Source organism: Macrosteles quadrilineatus, unplaced genomic scaffold (assembly GCF_028750875.1).
Source record: "Macrosteles quadrilineatus isolate MER2022 unplaced genomic scaffold, UCM_ALF_1.0 Scaffold_7__1_contigs__length_78375512, whole genome shotgun sequence".
Taxonomy (NCBI): domain Eukaryota; kingdom Metazoa; phylum Arthropoda; class Insecta; order Hemiptera; family Cicadellidae; genus Macrosteles; species Macrosteles quadrilineatus.
The window spans coordinates 39,261,053-39,274,606 of NW_026542600.1; the positions used below are offsets into that span (position 1 = coordinate 39,261,053).

Consider the following 13,554-nt stretch of genomic DNA (forward strand, 5'->3'; position numbering starts at 1 on the left):
TTGATTCAATTTTCTTTAACTTATATAAAATAGAAAGGCCTATATAAATGGGCCCACTTAAGTTTCACATAGTGAAATAATCAGCTAGTGCAAAATTGTACAGCAAAGTGTATTAAACAGAGCATGTTGTAATACAGCAAAATAGAGTTATTGGTAAACAATTGTTTTGGAATAAAATCGATACAGTTATGAAGCTGGCATAATTTTTCTCTTAAAAAACTCTTTTTCAAAGGACTTAACAGAATTCGTACACTCGCAAAAGTATGATTAGAAATAAGCCATGCGCACAAGTATACCCACACTGCTAGTGAAGGACTGACTCACAGCTTTCATAATGCTCTTGTCCCAAGCTATGGAGGCCTCTAGCATGTGAACAGCCATAGAGAGCTGAGCAGCTGTCTGACATTTGGCTACAGCTTCCCTCCAAATTGTCAGACCCTTAGGTATGGTATCAGGCTCACAACTGGACGAACTTCCACCCCCAACATCAACCGCTGATACACTACAACAGAAACAGAAATGTGTAAATACCATATCCAGATCAATCTTCTCTATCTAAAACAGTGAAATTTAACACAATTTTCAAACTCTAATTCAATTTAATAGTGTGATTTAATATGATAAGTAATGAACAAAGTTTTTGTGTGGAATGAACTTACTTGGTGCCAAGGGGAGGTTTGAGGTAACGTCGCTCAATTGCACACTCAAGGTCCATGAGCCGAGCCTTAGCCACAGCTATGGGGTTGAGGTTGGGGGAAGGGTGGCTGCTGGAGGGTTTGAACTGTCTACCCTCCTCTGTACTGGCCCTGGGTGGCACCTTCCATCCCTGCAAACACCACTTGGCTTAGGAATACATTATGGATACATAAGAAATTTACTCAAGAACTAACTAAAAGTAGCACAATTAATTTGATTTTATCATTACAAGGGGGACCAAGTGGCGTGGGGACGAACTTGTTGTTACGATCGTACTGTTTTCATCGTGACAAATTCTTTCACAAAACTAAAAAAAAAAAAAAATAAGGAGTCCCTTACTTGGTTGTAATTGTGTTGAGAGGTGACTTTGCAAATTTTTTCCCGGGCCCTTGTATTTTAGTAAAAACATGTATTTTCACTGAATGGCAGTCACAAAAGTTACAGTACCTTTGCAACGTCTTTCTAGGAACAAATTTGACATCATTTCACTCTCCTAAATCCTCCCCCACTACCACTTTCAGTTGGAATGTAAAGAGTTGCGTAACACGGACGGTGGTTTGATCTCTTGCTCTATTAAGTTCCTAGAGATCTGAACCATGAGTCATCTCTTGTATTTCACTTCCTTTTTTATTTGTGTACCATCTTATTAATTTTAACTGTATATGTATTAATTAACAATATATTATGATATTTGTATATCATTTTACTACCCGCAAGTCACCCATGTTCATACAAAACATCTTAATATCTATTTTGAAAACTAATTCAAAATTATAGGTTTTTGCCTAGCCTACCTTAACTTGCATACTGGCATTTGCAACTTTATCCTCCATCGTCTCAACCTGCTCCAACACTGCCATATCCACCCGGAGTGCCACTGCGAAGTTCCAGTCTTCTGGGTTGTCCCGTGGGGGCACCTGAGCTGGCAGACCACTCGCACCCTCTTCCTCTGATACTGTGAGCACGGTCGCAGATGATCCGGGCCGAACACAACTCTGTGGAAAAGCACAATCATAGTTTTCATCCAAACTGGAATTTTAAGATTCTTTCAAATTTTAGTTAGTCATGTTGGTTTAGGAATCTTGTTCTAAGAGAACCAATACTACACATTTCTGATCACATTTCTTACACACATTTCTTACTGCTGGTAAGTTCTGTCAAGTGACCTGAACCTCAAAGGTTAGAAAACAGGTATAGTTTTTACATTCCCCGATTCATCTATGAATTTAAAGGGGACAAGCTATGCAACCGAGTGCAGAAGCAGACTTTCAGGTATGAGCTAATTTTGCTGTGGTGCAGATTATAGACATTACAAGCTAGGTTTGGATGAACAATGAGTTTATGATGAATGTAATGTCTGTGTAGCTTTGTCACTGACTACGAGCAGTTGTTTCTGATTAGAAACACAATTAAAAACAATTAATTCATGGCAGTTGGGTCCAGTCTTTAAACATAACTATAAACTAATCTCAAGAACGAACCAGCAGCTCCCTGCTTTGTGGATTAACACTAACAACAGCTAGCCAGCTATACAGTATATAATACCTTGAGAATGCTGTTCCACACTTGAGCATGTTGGTCCAAGGCTGGGCGTGTGATTGAGCGACGTAGCTCCTTCTCTCTCGCTCCTCGAGTGTGCAAATTCTCCACAAGTTGCTGAACCACAGCCGTTTCTGTTATCCGCCACCAACCACATCGCAACTCTGCAAAATTTATATAAACCTCATTCTCTAGAAACGCCAGGTTTCTATGTGGACTCATAGTTGCATAGTTTTGTTTAAGTATAAAAATAGATGTTTTAAACCTACATGTTTATATTAATGTAAATTATACATGGATGTCTGTACTTTCTTAAAAAGGACCACTTATTCTAGTTATTTTGGCAAAATTGTTATTGGATGTTTGCATGTCATCATGATGTACTCACCATGAGGGATAGGCTTGGCAGGTGCGGGACGTGGAAGCCCGTGTATCTTGCAGTGTTGCAGCTGCTGTTGCTCCTCGGGGGTGAGCGCGAGAGGGGCAGGAGAGGGAGAGTCACACTGAGAGGGTGAGGGGGAGGCAGGGGGAGGGGGGAACACAGGGATCCTCAACTCACTGTTCTCCACTCCACATCTGCAAAATCACAAACTCCTCAGTTCAAATTACAGTTGTAAATCCCAGCTGTAAGTCTATTTTAACCTTTCAGTGCCGTGGACCATGGATTATTTTGATCTACGATTATAGTTTTATAAGATTACAATGATAAGTAACTTGTGTTTGCGTATGCTAGGCCTATGTAACAACTTTTTAAAGTAGTGGTTTTGCATTTCCACAGATTAAATCAAGATGTCGCCTAAAAATTTTGTTTCATTCACCCCATGTTAATGTAACCAACTCAATAACCCCAGTACAATAACCAATAACATACTTCATAAATTTCCTGGTGTAGTGTAAATACACTCAGGTCTGTAATGAGAATCAGTGACATGTTTTTCCAATTATTTTACTTGATAATTTAAATGAGACTTGTATAGCTATTGTAAATTGTAATCAATACACACATTAATAGTAATTCGCTTGATATAAAAAAGTCAAATTGTTACCATACCAGCCAGAGAATCTTTGGTTCACTTCACTACACAGGTAGCAATGCAATTCACAAGCCATGTTTGTTTAGATCTCACCTAACTTAAAAAAAATAATGTCATTGCCAAAAATGATCTTAAAAAATTGTTCATTTTAGCGAATTTTCCCTATAGGGAATAAGCTATTACCGTAGTACTCATGGTAAGACCTGGACCGGGGACCGATTTTCTTTTAGCGAATTTCCCATATAGGGAATAAGCTATTACCGTAGTACTCATGGTAAGACCTGGACCCGGGACCGATTTTTTTTTTCGTTTTGAGGTCCCTAGAGGCCAAAAACACCACCCGTTCAAATTCATATATATTTATATATATATTTATATATATATATATATATATGTGTCCGTTAGCGCGATAACTCGAGCAAAAATGATCCGATTTTGATGAAATTTGGTACAAACGTGTAAACCTACGTTTATTCGAACGAGTTCGCGAACCAGCATGATCGGACCATGGGAACGGGGGTTTATGGGGGCTTTTATGGGGTAAAAATGGGTTTTTCCCATTTTTGACCCAAAAAGCATAAAATTTTGCAATTTCTTTCTGAACTATTTTGTAGAGCTTAAAAAAACAAATAATTTAGTATACTGAAGCGTTATAATGCGCCTAATAGTTACGGAGAAAATTCCAAAAAATTGTAAATTTAAAATTTCTATGTTATTCTTATGGAGAATAAGTAAACTGTTGTAGTTTGCTTGTTTATTAACATATTTTGCCCAAATTTGGAAAATGTTTTTATTTCTTACCAACTATTAACATTTTACATAAAAAACACTTTTACCCTCCCTGTTGCAGCAAACCTAAGTATGTTTTAAACTGATTCTTTTTAAATAGGGAATAAATGTGATATTTTTAAGGAGACATTTTAGTGTAAATCCATTCAGGGAAATGGAAATTCGCTTAGTCTGCAGGTTTGCTGCGGCGGGGGTATTTCGTTTTGGGGTCCCTAGAGACAAAAACACCATCCGTTTAAATTCATATATATATGTGTCCGTTAGCGCGATAACTCGAGCAAAAATAATCCGATTTTGATGAAATTTGATACAAACATGTAAACCTACGTTTATTCGAACGAGTTCGCGAACCAGCATGATCGGACTATGGGAACAGGGGTTTATGGGGGGTTTTATGGGAAAAAAATTGGTTTTCCCATTTTTGACCCTAAAAACTAAAAATTTGGCATTTTCTTACCAAACCATTTTGTAGAGCTTTAAAAAACAAATAATTTAGTATATTGAAGCGTTATTGTGCGCCTAATGGTTACGGAGAAAATTCCAAAAATCTGTAAATTTAAAATTCCCATGTTATTCTTATGGAGAATAAGTAAAAAGTTGTAGTTTTCTTGTTTATAAACATATTTTGATCAAATTTGGAAAATGCATTAATTTCATACTAAACTATTGCATTTTACAAAAAAAAATACCTTTTTACCCTGTTGCGGCAAATCGAAGTACTCGTTAAACTAATGTTATTTAAATAGGGAATAAATGTGATATTTTTAATGAGACATTTTAGTGTAAATCCAGTCAGGCAAATGGAAATTCCCTTAGTCTGCAGGTTTGCTGCGGCGGGGGTATTTATTTTTAGGATGAAAAGTTATTGCTGGACTTTGGCATGTTGTATTTACCTGAAAGCAGACGTTGTTGAGGTGACAGACGTAGCGTCACACGGCTCTCGAGGCAGAACACTAAACCAAGCTGGTTCAGCCTCCGTTTGTCCATTAGTGATCACAGAGTCCTCACTGGCTTTGTCCCCAAACTGTCAGAAAAGAAAATAGCGTTAAAAGGGCGCTAAAGCACCAAAGATGACCAGAGCCCAACATTAGCTAAAATGATTGGAGCACAACAGTAGCTAAAATGATTAGAGCCCAACAACAGCTAAAATGATTGGAGCACAACAGTAGCTAAAATGATTAAAGCCCAACAACAGCTAAAATGATTGGAGCACAACAGTAGCTAAAATGATTAGAGGGCAACAGTAGCTTAGGCTTAACAAGTTCTAAAATGTAGGTAAGATTAGTTTTGAATTGATGTTGAGGGATATAAATAGCGTGATATTATAAAAATAATAGTAAGGCCAAACCACAAAAATGAAACTACTCTTGATGTATTCTTTGTGCCATTGACTTCTGATAAGGTAATATTTAAAATTACCAAATATTTACTTATCAATACTCACCAGAAATGGTTGCATTTTCTTTTCATCAGTAACAGACTTTGTTTCACTATCTTCTTCTCCTCCCGATCCTTCAGTTTTAAACTGTGTTTCATCAATTTCAATTTTTGTTTCTTCTATATCAATTTTCGTGTCAATAAACTGATTCACTTCAGTTTCCATATCTTCGATGCTTCCATTTTTATCTACCTCTTCCTTTTCCTGCTTTATCATAGGCAACTCAGCAGGCTCATCATCCATGTTTTCCTATTAAAAATACAAATTATAATAACCTTACATTAAAGTTCTTGAATAGTTTACATATGTAACACAATGACAGTGGTAGTGATAGTAATAACAGTGTGCAGATTTTTGAGAACAGATGTGATTTCATAGGCTACACAGTTCTCTTAGCCCAAGAGATATATCCTTTTTTCTAGATCTAGAGGAGAACCTTCCCTGCACTATACCTCCAGGTTTAAAGCGTCTAACAACTACTGTATAGACCAGTTGGGACCGCGCCGAAGTTGGACAACGACACACGCAGACAACGATAAACTTGGACAGATTAAGTTAAGACAACCTAAAAATGTGTGCCGTGTTCGTCGTTTGTGTGCAACGTTAAACTTGGACACATTTGAATGTGTCCAGGTTCATCGTCTGTTTTCATCGTTGTCTGACTTAGGCGGTGTCTGTTTTTATCGTTGTCCAACTTCGTCATCGTCCCAGACCAGTTGTGTATCAAGACATTGGGTGAAAACCTAAAATACTATTGTGTAGCTTATCAGGTCTCATTAGTTGCATCTTTACTTCTGAAAATTCATTTTAGGAGATTGAAATCATCTTGAATTACGCATAAGTAATACCCTCAATAATAATAATAAAATAAAATAAAATTAATTAATTAAATTAAATTAATAATAATAATTGAATACTTTCAATTACTCATTCAGCCATATATCTTGGAACTCCAAATTATCTAGCCAACAAGTTTAAATTTTTGTGTGAAGAGGCGCAAAGAATACTCTCTCTGGCTCGTCCACGCTGCGTATTCCACATCACAGGACGACTGTTTATAACAAATCTTTTGTAGTAACTGCATGCCGCCTTTGGAACTCTGTACTTTATCCCACTAAATCCTTAGAAAACCGATCCCGACTGACGGTGGCGCTGAAAGAATATTACCTTAACCGGATGGCCGTGGCGTGGCGGGATGGTGTGCATTAGGCCTGGGTGCAGCAGAGGGTGTATGTGTGTGTGATTGTGTGTAAGGGAAATGCATTTATGTAATGTTGTTACACCTATTTGTTTATTTTAATCTTTGTTGTTTTATTTTGTTAATGTTTATTATTATTGTTAATTGTTAAGTTTTTTTAGAGGTTAACTGTAAGAAAGGACCATGAGGTCCTAAGTTCGCCTCAATAAAGAAGGATTTTCATTTCATTTCATTTCACTTCATTTCATTTCATTAGAATTTTTAAGAAATAAAGTCACATTTGCCTTTAGTATGACAAATAACCACGCAAGAAAAAAATCAGTTAGTGTACCGGTCCGCACAACGTTATAATCACTTTTGTTTAGGCCGGCCAAAAGTATAAATTCTCAATGTTACATGTAAATATAAATGTTTCGTGTGTCAGTGTATGTGTATATGTGAACTTCCAACGGTGACCAATGCTATCAACAGTAATTAACAAGATAGAAAATTTGACAATGGGGCTGTTGACCCGAAACTATCGTCATTATAAAAGACGACTTGGATTGAGGACGTAAACAAGGTATTTAACCTATTATTATTAAGAAAAAAAAATGTTCACTTTCTGTAGTAAATGTTTAAGGTAGGATACATGTTGCAAAGTAACAAAAGTTTCACAGGAATATAGTAATCCTTGGTTGCTTTAGTGGCAACTAGTTACAGTACTTTGAACCATCATCAGGCCTACAAGGTTTCAAGTAGTCACTTCATTTGACGGTCGTCAACAGAGTTCAATAAATAGCACACACGAGACACAGGAACATAAAATGATATACTTTTGCATAAAACACAAAATAAACTAAGGGACATTGACAATGAGAATGTGACCGGGTTGAGGTAAAGTCTAGACTCCCCCTAGTTTGTTTTGTGTTTTATTTAAAAGTATGTCTATTTTTTGTTCCTGTGTATATGTTATTTATCGAACTTCATTGACGACCTTCAGATGAAGTGAATACTTGACACCTAGGCCTGGGTTCAAAGCAAGAACCAAATCTCCACTACAGCATCCAAGGATTACTATAGGCAGGCTTTGAAAACCATTTGAAGTATAATATAGTAATCTGGAGGCTAAACAATCAACTCTTTGAAAATCTTACAGTACTGGAATTTGATGTGTGAGGTAAACTCAATATTTAGCAAGATGAATATACTCTATTGCAGTGTGTTTCATAACTTGGAACTGGATTGAAACTATTACATAGAAAATAAAGTTGCATTATTCGAAACACACTTGCAATGTATAATAGCGGCATAATTCAACAAAAATATAAATTAAATGGTACTAGTGAATATTTACCTGCTTATATTTGGTGAGCAGGGTTTCGGTATCAACCTCTGGGGTCAAGTGAGGCATTTCATCATCCTCGTCTAATGGCTTGCTCTGAAGAGCCTCAGCGTCGTATTCCCCTTTGATATCTGGGGTTTCCAGAGAGTCCGTGTCATCCTGGTAAAAAGTTTAGATCATGAAGATGTTGAATTTTCAAGAAATGCTAAATGATTATAAAAAAGTCTTATTTATAAGGAACAGGTTTAAGCTAGCCTACCGAGTAAATTTGAAAACAGATTATACAATTAGTTTTTGGTGGCACTATCATTTAAAGTAAATATAATGGAAATTAAGTTCTACACACATATACATATATTTGGTAAGATACACCACCAACAATGTTTTATTAATTTTTAATACTACATTTTACCCCTAAGATTGTTCCTACGACCGTTAAGAGATATAAATCTGCCTATTTAATCAAGTTTTTCCCATTTTAGGAGCAAAATTATTCAAATTCTTTTCTACAGTTTTTTTCTTAGTCGCAGCTCGTTTCAGATACAGTTTTTACCAGGCCTTGTTACTAGGGGTCTGCGGTACAGAAAATTTAAGGTCGGTACGGTACGCGGCTACCCGTATTTTTGCGGTTTTCTGCTTAGAACTGTATTTAAACCATTATTTTTAACTTTAATACATTGACATTACTATGAAAATTGATAGTATCCTACTTTCCTGGTATTCTAACAACAATTACTGTACCACACATTATTAAAACAAAACCTTTTACTACCGTACTACGAGGATTGTGTCAAGAAAAATCACAGTTAAGATAAAGGCTTTACCTATTTTACTCTGAGATACTTTGAATAGCCATGATAAAAGTGGTTTTAAAAATAGGGTAAGAGTTTTTAAGAATATACATGTTTGAAAATTTATTGGCAAGATAATTTCACACAACTGGTAAATTATTTCCAACCAACACAATGTCTAGTTGTTTTTTAGATTTTTAAAAACATATAAAAGCATTCAGTACAAAGACAGTGCAGTTGCCAGCTGTTCACAGCAGACAACAATGAACAACTGGAGAATATGATGAAGTAATGGCAATGAGCATCTATTTTTATCAGCTCCAAAACTAGTTATAAGATGACCTCGAAAGGAGCGCGGGTAGTGAGTCAAGTAGGACCGGAGGGGGAAGGGGTGGGTAAGACCTTGAAGCTATATATAGACTTGCACTACTTCCCTAAACCTAAAGGACTGGCCGGCGAGTAGTATTCCAATCACAGGACAAGATACGTTGTTTTTTGGGTATTCATTGCCCGGTTTGACTTTGGATTGTCTTACTGTGTAGAAACTTTGAATAATAAAAGATAAAGTTAGAACTAACCACGATTATTTAGCATTGATTGTGTACATATTAAATGATTAAACTATAGGGACCATGGATATATACAAACTTTTGTCAACATCAAAATACAATATTGCACAATCGTGATATTTTAGGTCATTGACCTTTATTATGCATCCGGTATTGCTGTTTCAGAAGAGAAGCACGTTGATAAATTATAAATTGATATTCCCGTAGTTAAAAAGAATTATTTTATAAACCTATAAAACAAAATCATAAAATCTTACATAAAGATAACAATAACGGAAATTGTAAAAAGGGTATAAAGATAACAACGTCATTCTTTCTCTTTGTTCTTCTATTCTTGAGGTTCCCTTCATACGCATTCAACAAGTTGCCATGGTTACTAATCACCCATGTCGTTATCAGCTTTTGTGACATAGCGCACAGCAGGGGGGTAAAACTTGACGAAAATCGGTTAATTTTTACCTATTATTTAATTACCAATGAATGTACTACTTTATTGGTATTTGGTACTGTATTAATAATCGGTCAAAATGGCCTATTTTTGTCAAATTTTACACCAAATTTATTGAAATTTCAAGGTGAATATTAATAAAACAATTATTACCAAATATTTGTATTCATTTAAAAGATTGATTTGTGGTATTGGGTTCCCCACTGAGTGCAGCGGAGCGGCACTAATGAGGGTCGGACCTTCTTGGGGGTGAACAATAGACGGCTTATCAGACCCTCCCCTCCCCCGTGGTCTGGAGAAAGCTTGTAAACAAACGATTGCACAAGCGCAATGAATACACAAACTATATAGTTTGTGTATTCATTGACAAGCGTGACTTGACTTTGGGCTGACAGTAGGCGTACGTAGGCTTGAATAACGAAAAAAAATTATGCAAACAACAACAACAACTATGCTTGTGGTTTCGTTAATAGAAAGATAAAATATCTATAACAAATATTTTAACTTATAAAATAAGATTGTAGTTTAGTTACAAGTTTAATATGTAGCCATAAACAGTTTTATGGCAGTAGGCAATGGCCAGCGGCAAATTTAATATTCACGAAAATACTGACTGAGTTCGAGATAACATTTAACAGTCATCATAAAACTATTATTTTTATGATAAAATTGAATTGGGGGAAGTCGTAAAGAAATAAAAGTGATAAAAATTAACAGTTCTTGGAAGTACTTGAATACAACAATTATTGTCGTGATAAAATGTTAATGGATTTGGGACTGCTAATGGGGTTTTTATTGCATCATCACCCTAGTAATAAATTATGAAGATCGTAAACATACATCTGATAAGACTTTTATGTGCTCGGAACCAGCTGTCGTTGACTACGATAGTAACTGAAAGTAATTTATTATTATAATAGGCTGTACCGAACCGAATTTGTACCGTGTAAAATGCTGTACCGAACCGATGACGGTAATTAAGCTTGTACCGTACCGTACCGACTTTTTCGGTGCACCGCAGACCCCTACTTGTTACCCATAAAATTACTTGTAAGTGAACGTTTTGTTATGTCTCTATCGGGCCTTTAAGAGCCACGACAAATTTAAATTCAAGTGTGAAACATATGGCAACACAATGATGATTATTAAAAAATAAGTAAATAAAAGTAAACTAGGAAAGTAAGTTTTTAACGGCTGATCATGGTAATACCTGCAGGAGTTCTTCAAAGAGTTGAGGCTCTGCTGATTCCATTCCCTCCACAAACAATCCGCCAGACGTAGGCAGACTCCAGTAGCGACGGAAGTACCTATCCTGACCGTAACAAACAGCTCGCAGCTGACCACCCGCTTCATAAAGTGCACTCATGTTTTCTTCTGCTTGTCTATTTAACTTTTCCGATTTACGTTGTATCTCTTCAATCGTCATTTTCTTATCTTCCTCCTACAAAATTACAGCACTTTTATAAATGTTCAAGTTCCATAGTGATTGAATAACAAAAGACTGATTGAATAAAAAATCACTGTGAAATAACAACAATTATAATAATTGCTGCAGACAAGCTTTAATGGCTCTTATGGCTTGCTGATTAATGGCTTTTGTAGCTAAATTGTATGAGTTTTGTAAATTTTTATTTTTGGAAATAATTAGATAAATAAAAGGTGTAGGAAAAAAGGATACTGGTGGTTGAGATGCAATTAGATTCGGAACAACATTACTAGAACTAAAGAATCATTTTATTAACATGGAAATTGCAGTCAACAGCCTAAGATGTATGCTATAATACCATATGAGCGTTTCTGCTTACCTCTTCTGGTTGAGTCCCATCACTGTCATTTCCGCTCTCTCCCTCAACTTCTTCTTCATCATCATGATCCTTAGGTGGAGGTCGAAAGTCAAAGTCATCAGTCATGATTAACTTTTCTCCATCACCTTCCAACGTTATCTTTCCTCCAACCATCCCGATAGTCATTTGTCTAATCTTTCTGTTGTGAAGATGTCTCAACCTAAACACGAAAAACACATGTAAAATAAAATCATGTACAGTACCTTTAAAACAAGAAATAAACGGCATTAGCAAACTGACATATACTTTCTACCATTAGCTTGTCAAAAAAACCTTACTATGGGTATAGCGGTGGAAGTAACTATGTTAAATCTGTGTAGCTCTGTGACATCCACACACATAAAGACACACACACATACACAAAGATATCAATTTGAAATCCACTTTTTTGGGTCCCAAATGGATATTTCCACTCAAAACCCAAACATTTCAACAAAAACAAATCCATATATTATGTATGGGAAGAAAGTGAAACTTACTTTATTAATTGATTTATTACAATTTGATTTATTTATTGTTGGCTTTCCTTATAATGGTTTTGTTGTCTTTTTTGTCCCAGTTCTAATTAGTTTTCACTTTTAACGTGCTAAATAAATTGTATACTTAAACGTATGAAATAAAAATACAATTCATTCTAACAGGAATATTTAATAGTAAAATGTTAAGCTGTAGACCCAAAGAACATTTTTATACAATCGAATGTTCAAATTTGTTTTTTTAATATGATAACTTTATTTGTCATCTTACAATTGACAACCTGAAATTTTATAATTTTAACAATGCTCATGAATGTGATTACTCGTGATTGTATACATCCTTATGATAATAATAGAGACATTTTTTTATCCTTACATAAATATTTTAGATTTTATTAATTTTGTAATTCAATTTTTGCTATCTTGTATCAGGCATGTGTTAATTTCCATAATTTCAGTCGGTAATTAGACACTAAAATACTTATTTTGAAGATGAATCCATCAATCACTTTCATAACTTGGAGTTCTACAAAGTATGTAAAAAAGTACGCAAAATTTAGTGATACATGCTAATACCTCAGCAACATTTTTGTATTATGTTTATGATCAAATCAAATAAAAAAGTAGAGCTGTTTACACCTAAATATTTTCTGAAGATGTATCTCCATCTTGTCTAAATACATAAGGTTGGTGTACCATATAAATCCAAGAGACTATAAAATACATGACTACATCAATATATTAATTGCATCACTCACTTTCTTAATTTGGAGTCAATCGTCCATCGATCTCGCTTCAACTGAGCAACATTCTCTATGGCTCCATCTATCTGTCGTATTACAGCCTTATTTGTGAGGAGCTCATGACACAGAAATGAGAGGATCTTGGCTTTGTGTGTCGCATTGAGAGCAAGAAAGGGTTTGTGTTTAAGCATTTCTGACATCTTCCACGTGGGATTTTCCCGCAGAGCAACAAAGAAAGCAGCATTCTTCCCACTTTCGTCTTCAGCAGTCTCGTTCATATTGTTGTGGTGATCTGACAGTCGTTTTTCTCTTTCTCTCTCAAACTGTACACCTGGAAACAGAGATAACCTTGATGGAATATTTACTTCAGATGGATTCACCTGTTCACAGTCAATGAGTATTTACCTTAAATAGTTTAAATACTCTTGGAAAAAAACTTTGAAGGATTAACACAACTGTATGCTAGTATAGAATTGCTATTGCTAAAAACAATAATTTTTGTTTGAACACAAATTATATACTTTTAAAAATATAGTGAATTTGAAACTTATAAATATAGCGATTTAATAAATATTTTGTTTTAATTGTACTAAAATATTGTTGAATTTTCGTCTTGACGTCACATAAAATTATAACAGAGATCCAGTTTAGTTCAAACTAAAGTG

At 35.3% G+C, this 13,554-nt stretch overlaps 1 protein-coding gene across 8 annotated transcripts in view; it reads right to left on the reverse strand.

The window, feature by feature from the left end:
- LOC128998324 (bromodomain adjacent to zinc finger domain protein 2A) overlaps positions 1-13,554 on the reverse strand; it is a 120,567-nt gene that overhangs the window by 16,301 nt on the left and 90,712 nt on the right. For 7 of the 8 annotated variants that reach the window (XM_054424426.1, XM_054424424.1, XM_054424425.1 and 4 more), the window contains 11 exons: positions 12,905-13,220; positions 11,632-11,830; positions 11,037-11,267; positions 8,031-8,177; positions 5,503-5,745; positions 4,952-5,082; positions 2,624-2,811; positions 2,242-2,399; positions 1,491-1,691; positions 660-826; positions 301-502 (listed from right to left, as the gene is read on the reverse strand). In XM_054424426.1, the coding sequence (XP_054280401.1) occupies positions 301-502; positions 660-826; positions 1,491-1,691; positions 2,242-2,399; positions 2,624-2,811; positions 4,952-5,082; positions 5,503-5,745; positions 8,031-8,177; positions 11,037-11,267; positions 11,632-11,830; positions 12,905-13,220 (2,183 nt within the window). The remainder of the gene's footprint in view (positions 1-300; positions 503-659; positions 827-1,490; positions 1,692-2,241; positions 2,400-2,623; positions 2,812-4,951; positions 5,083-5,502; positions 5,746-8,030; positions 8,178-11,036; positions 11,268-11,631; positions 11,831-12,904; positions 13,221-13,554) is intronic. The other variant, XM_054424422.1, reaches the window with a different exon arrangement.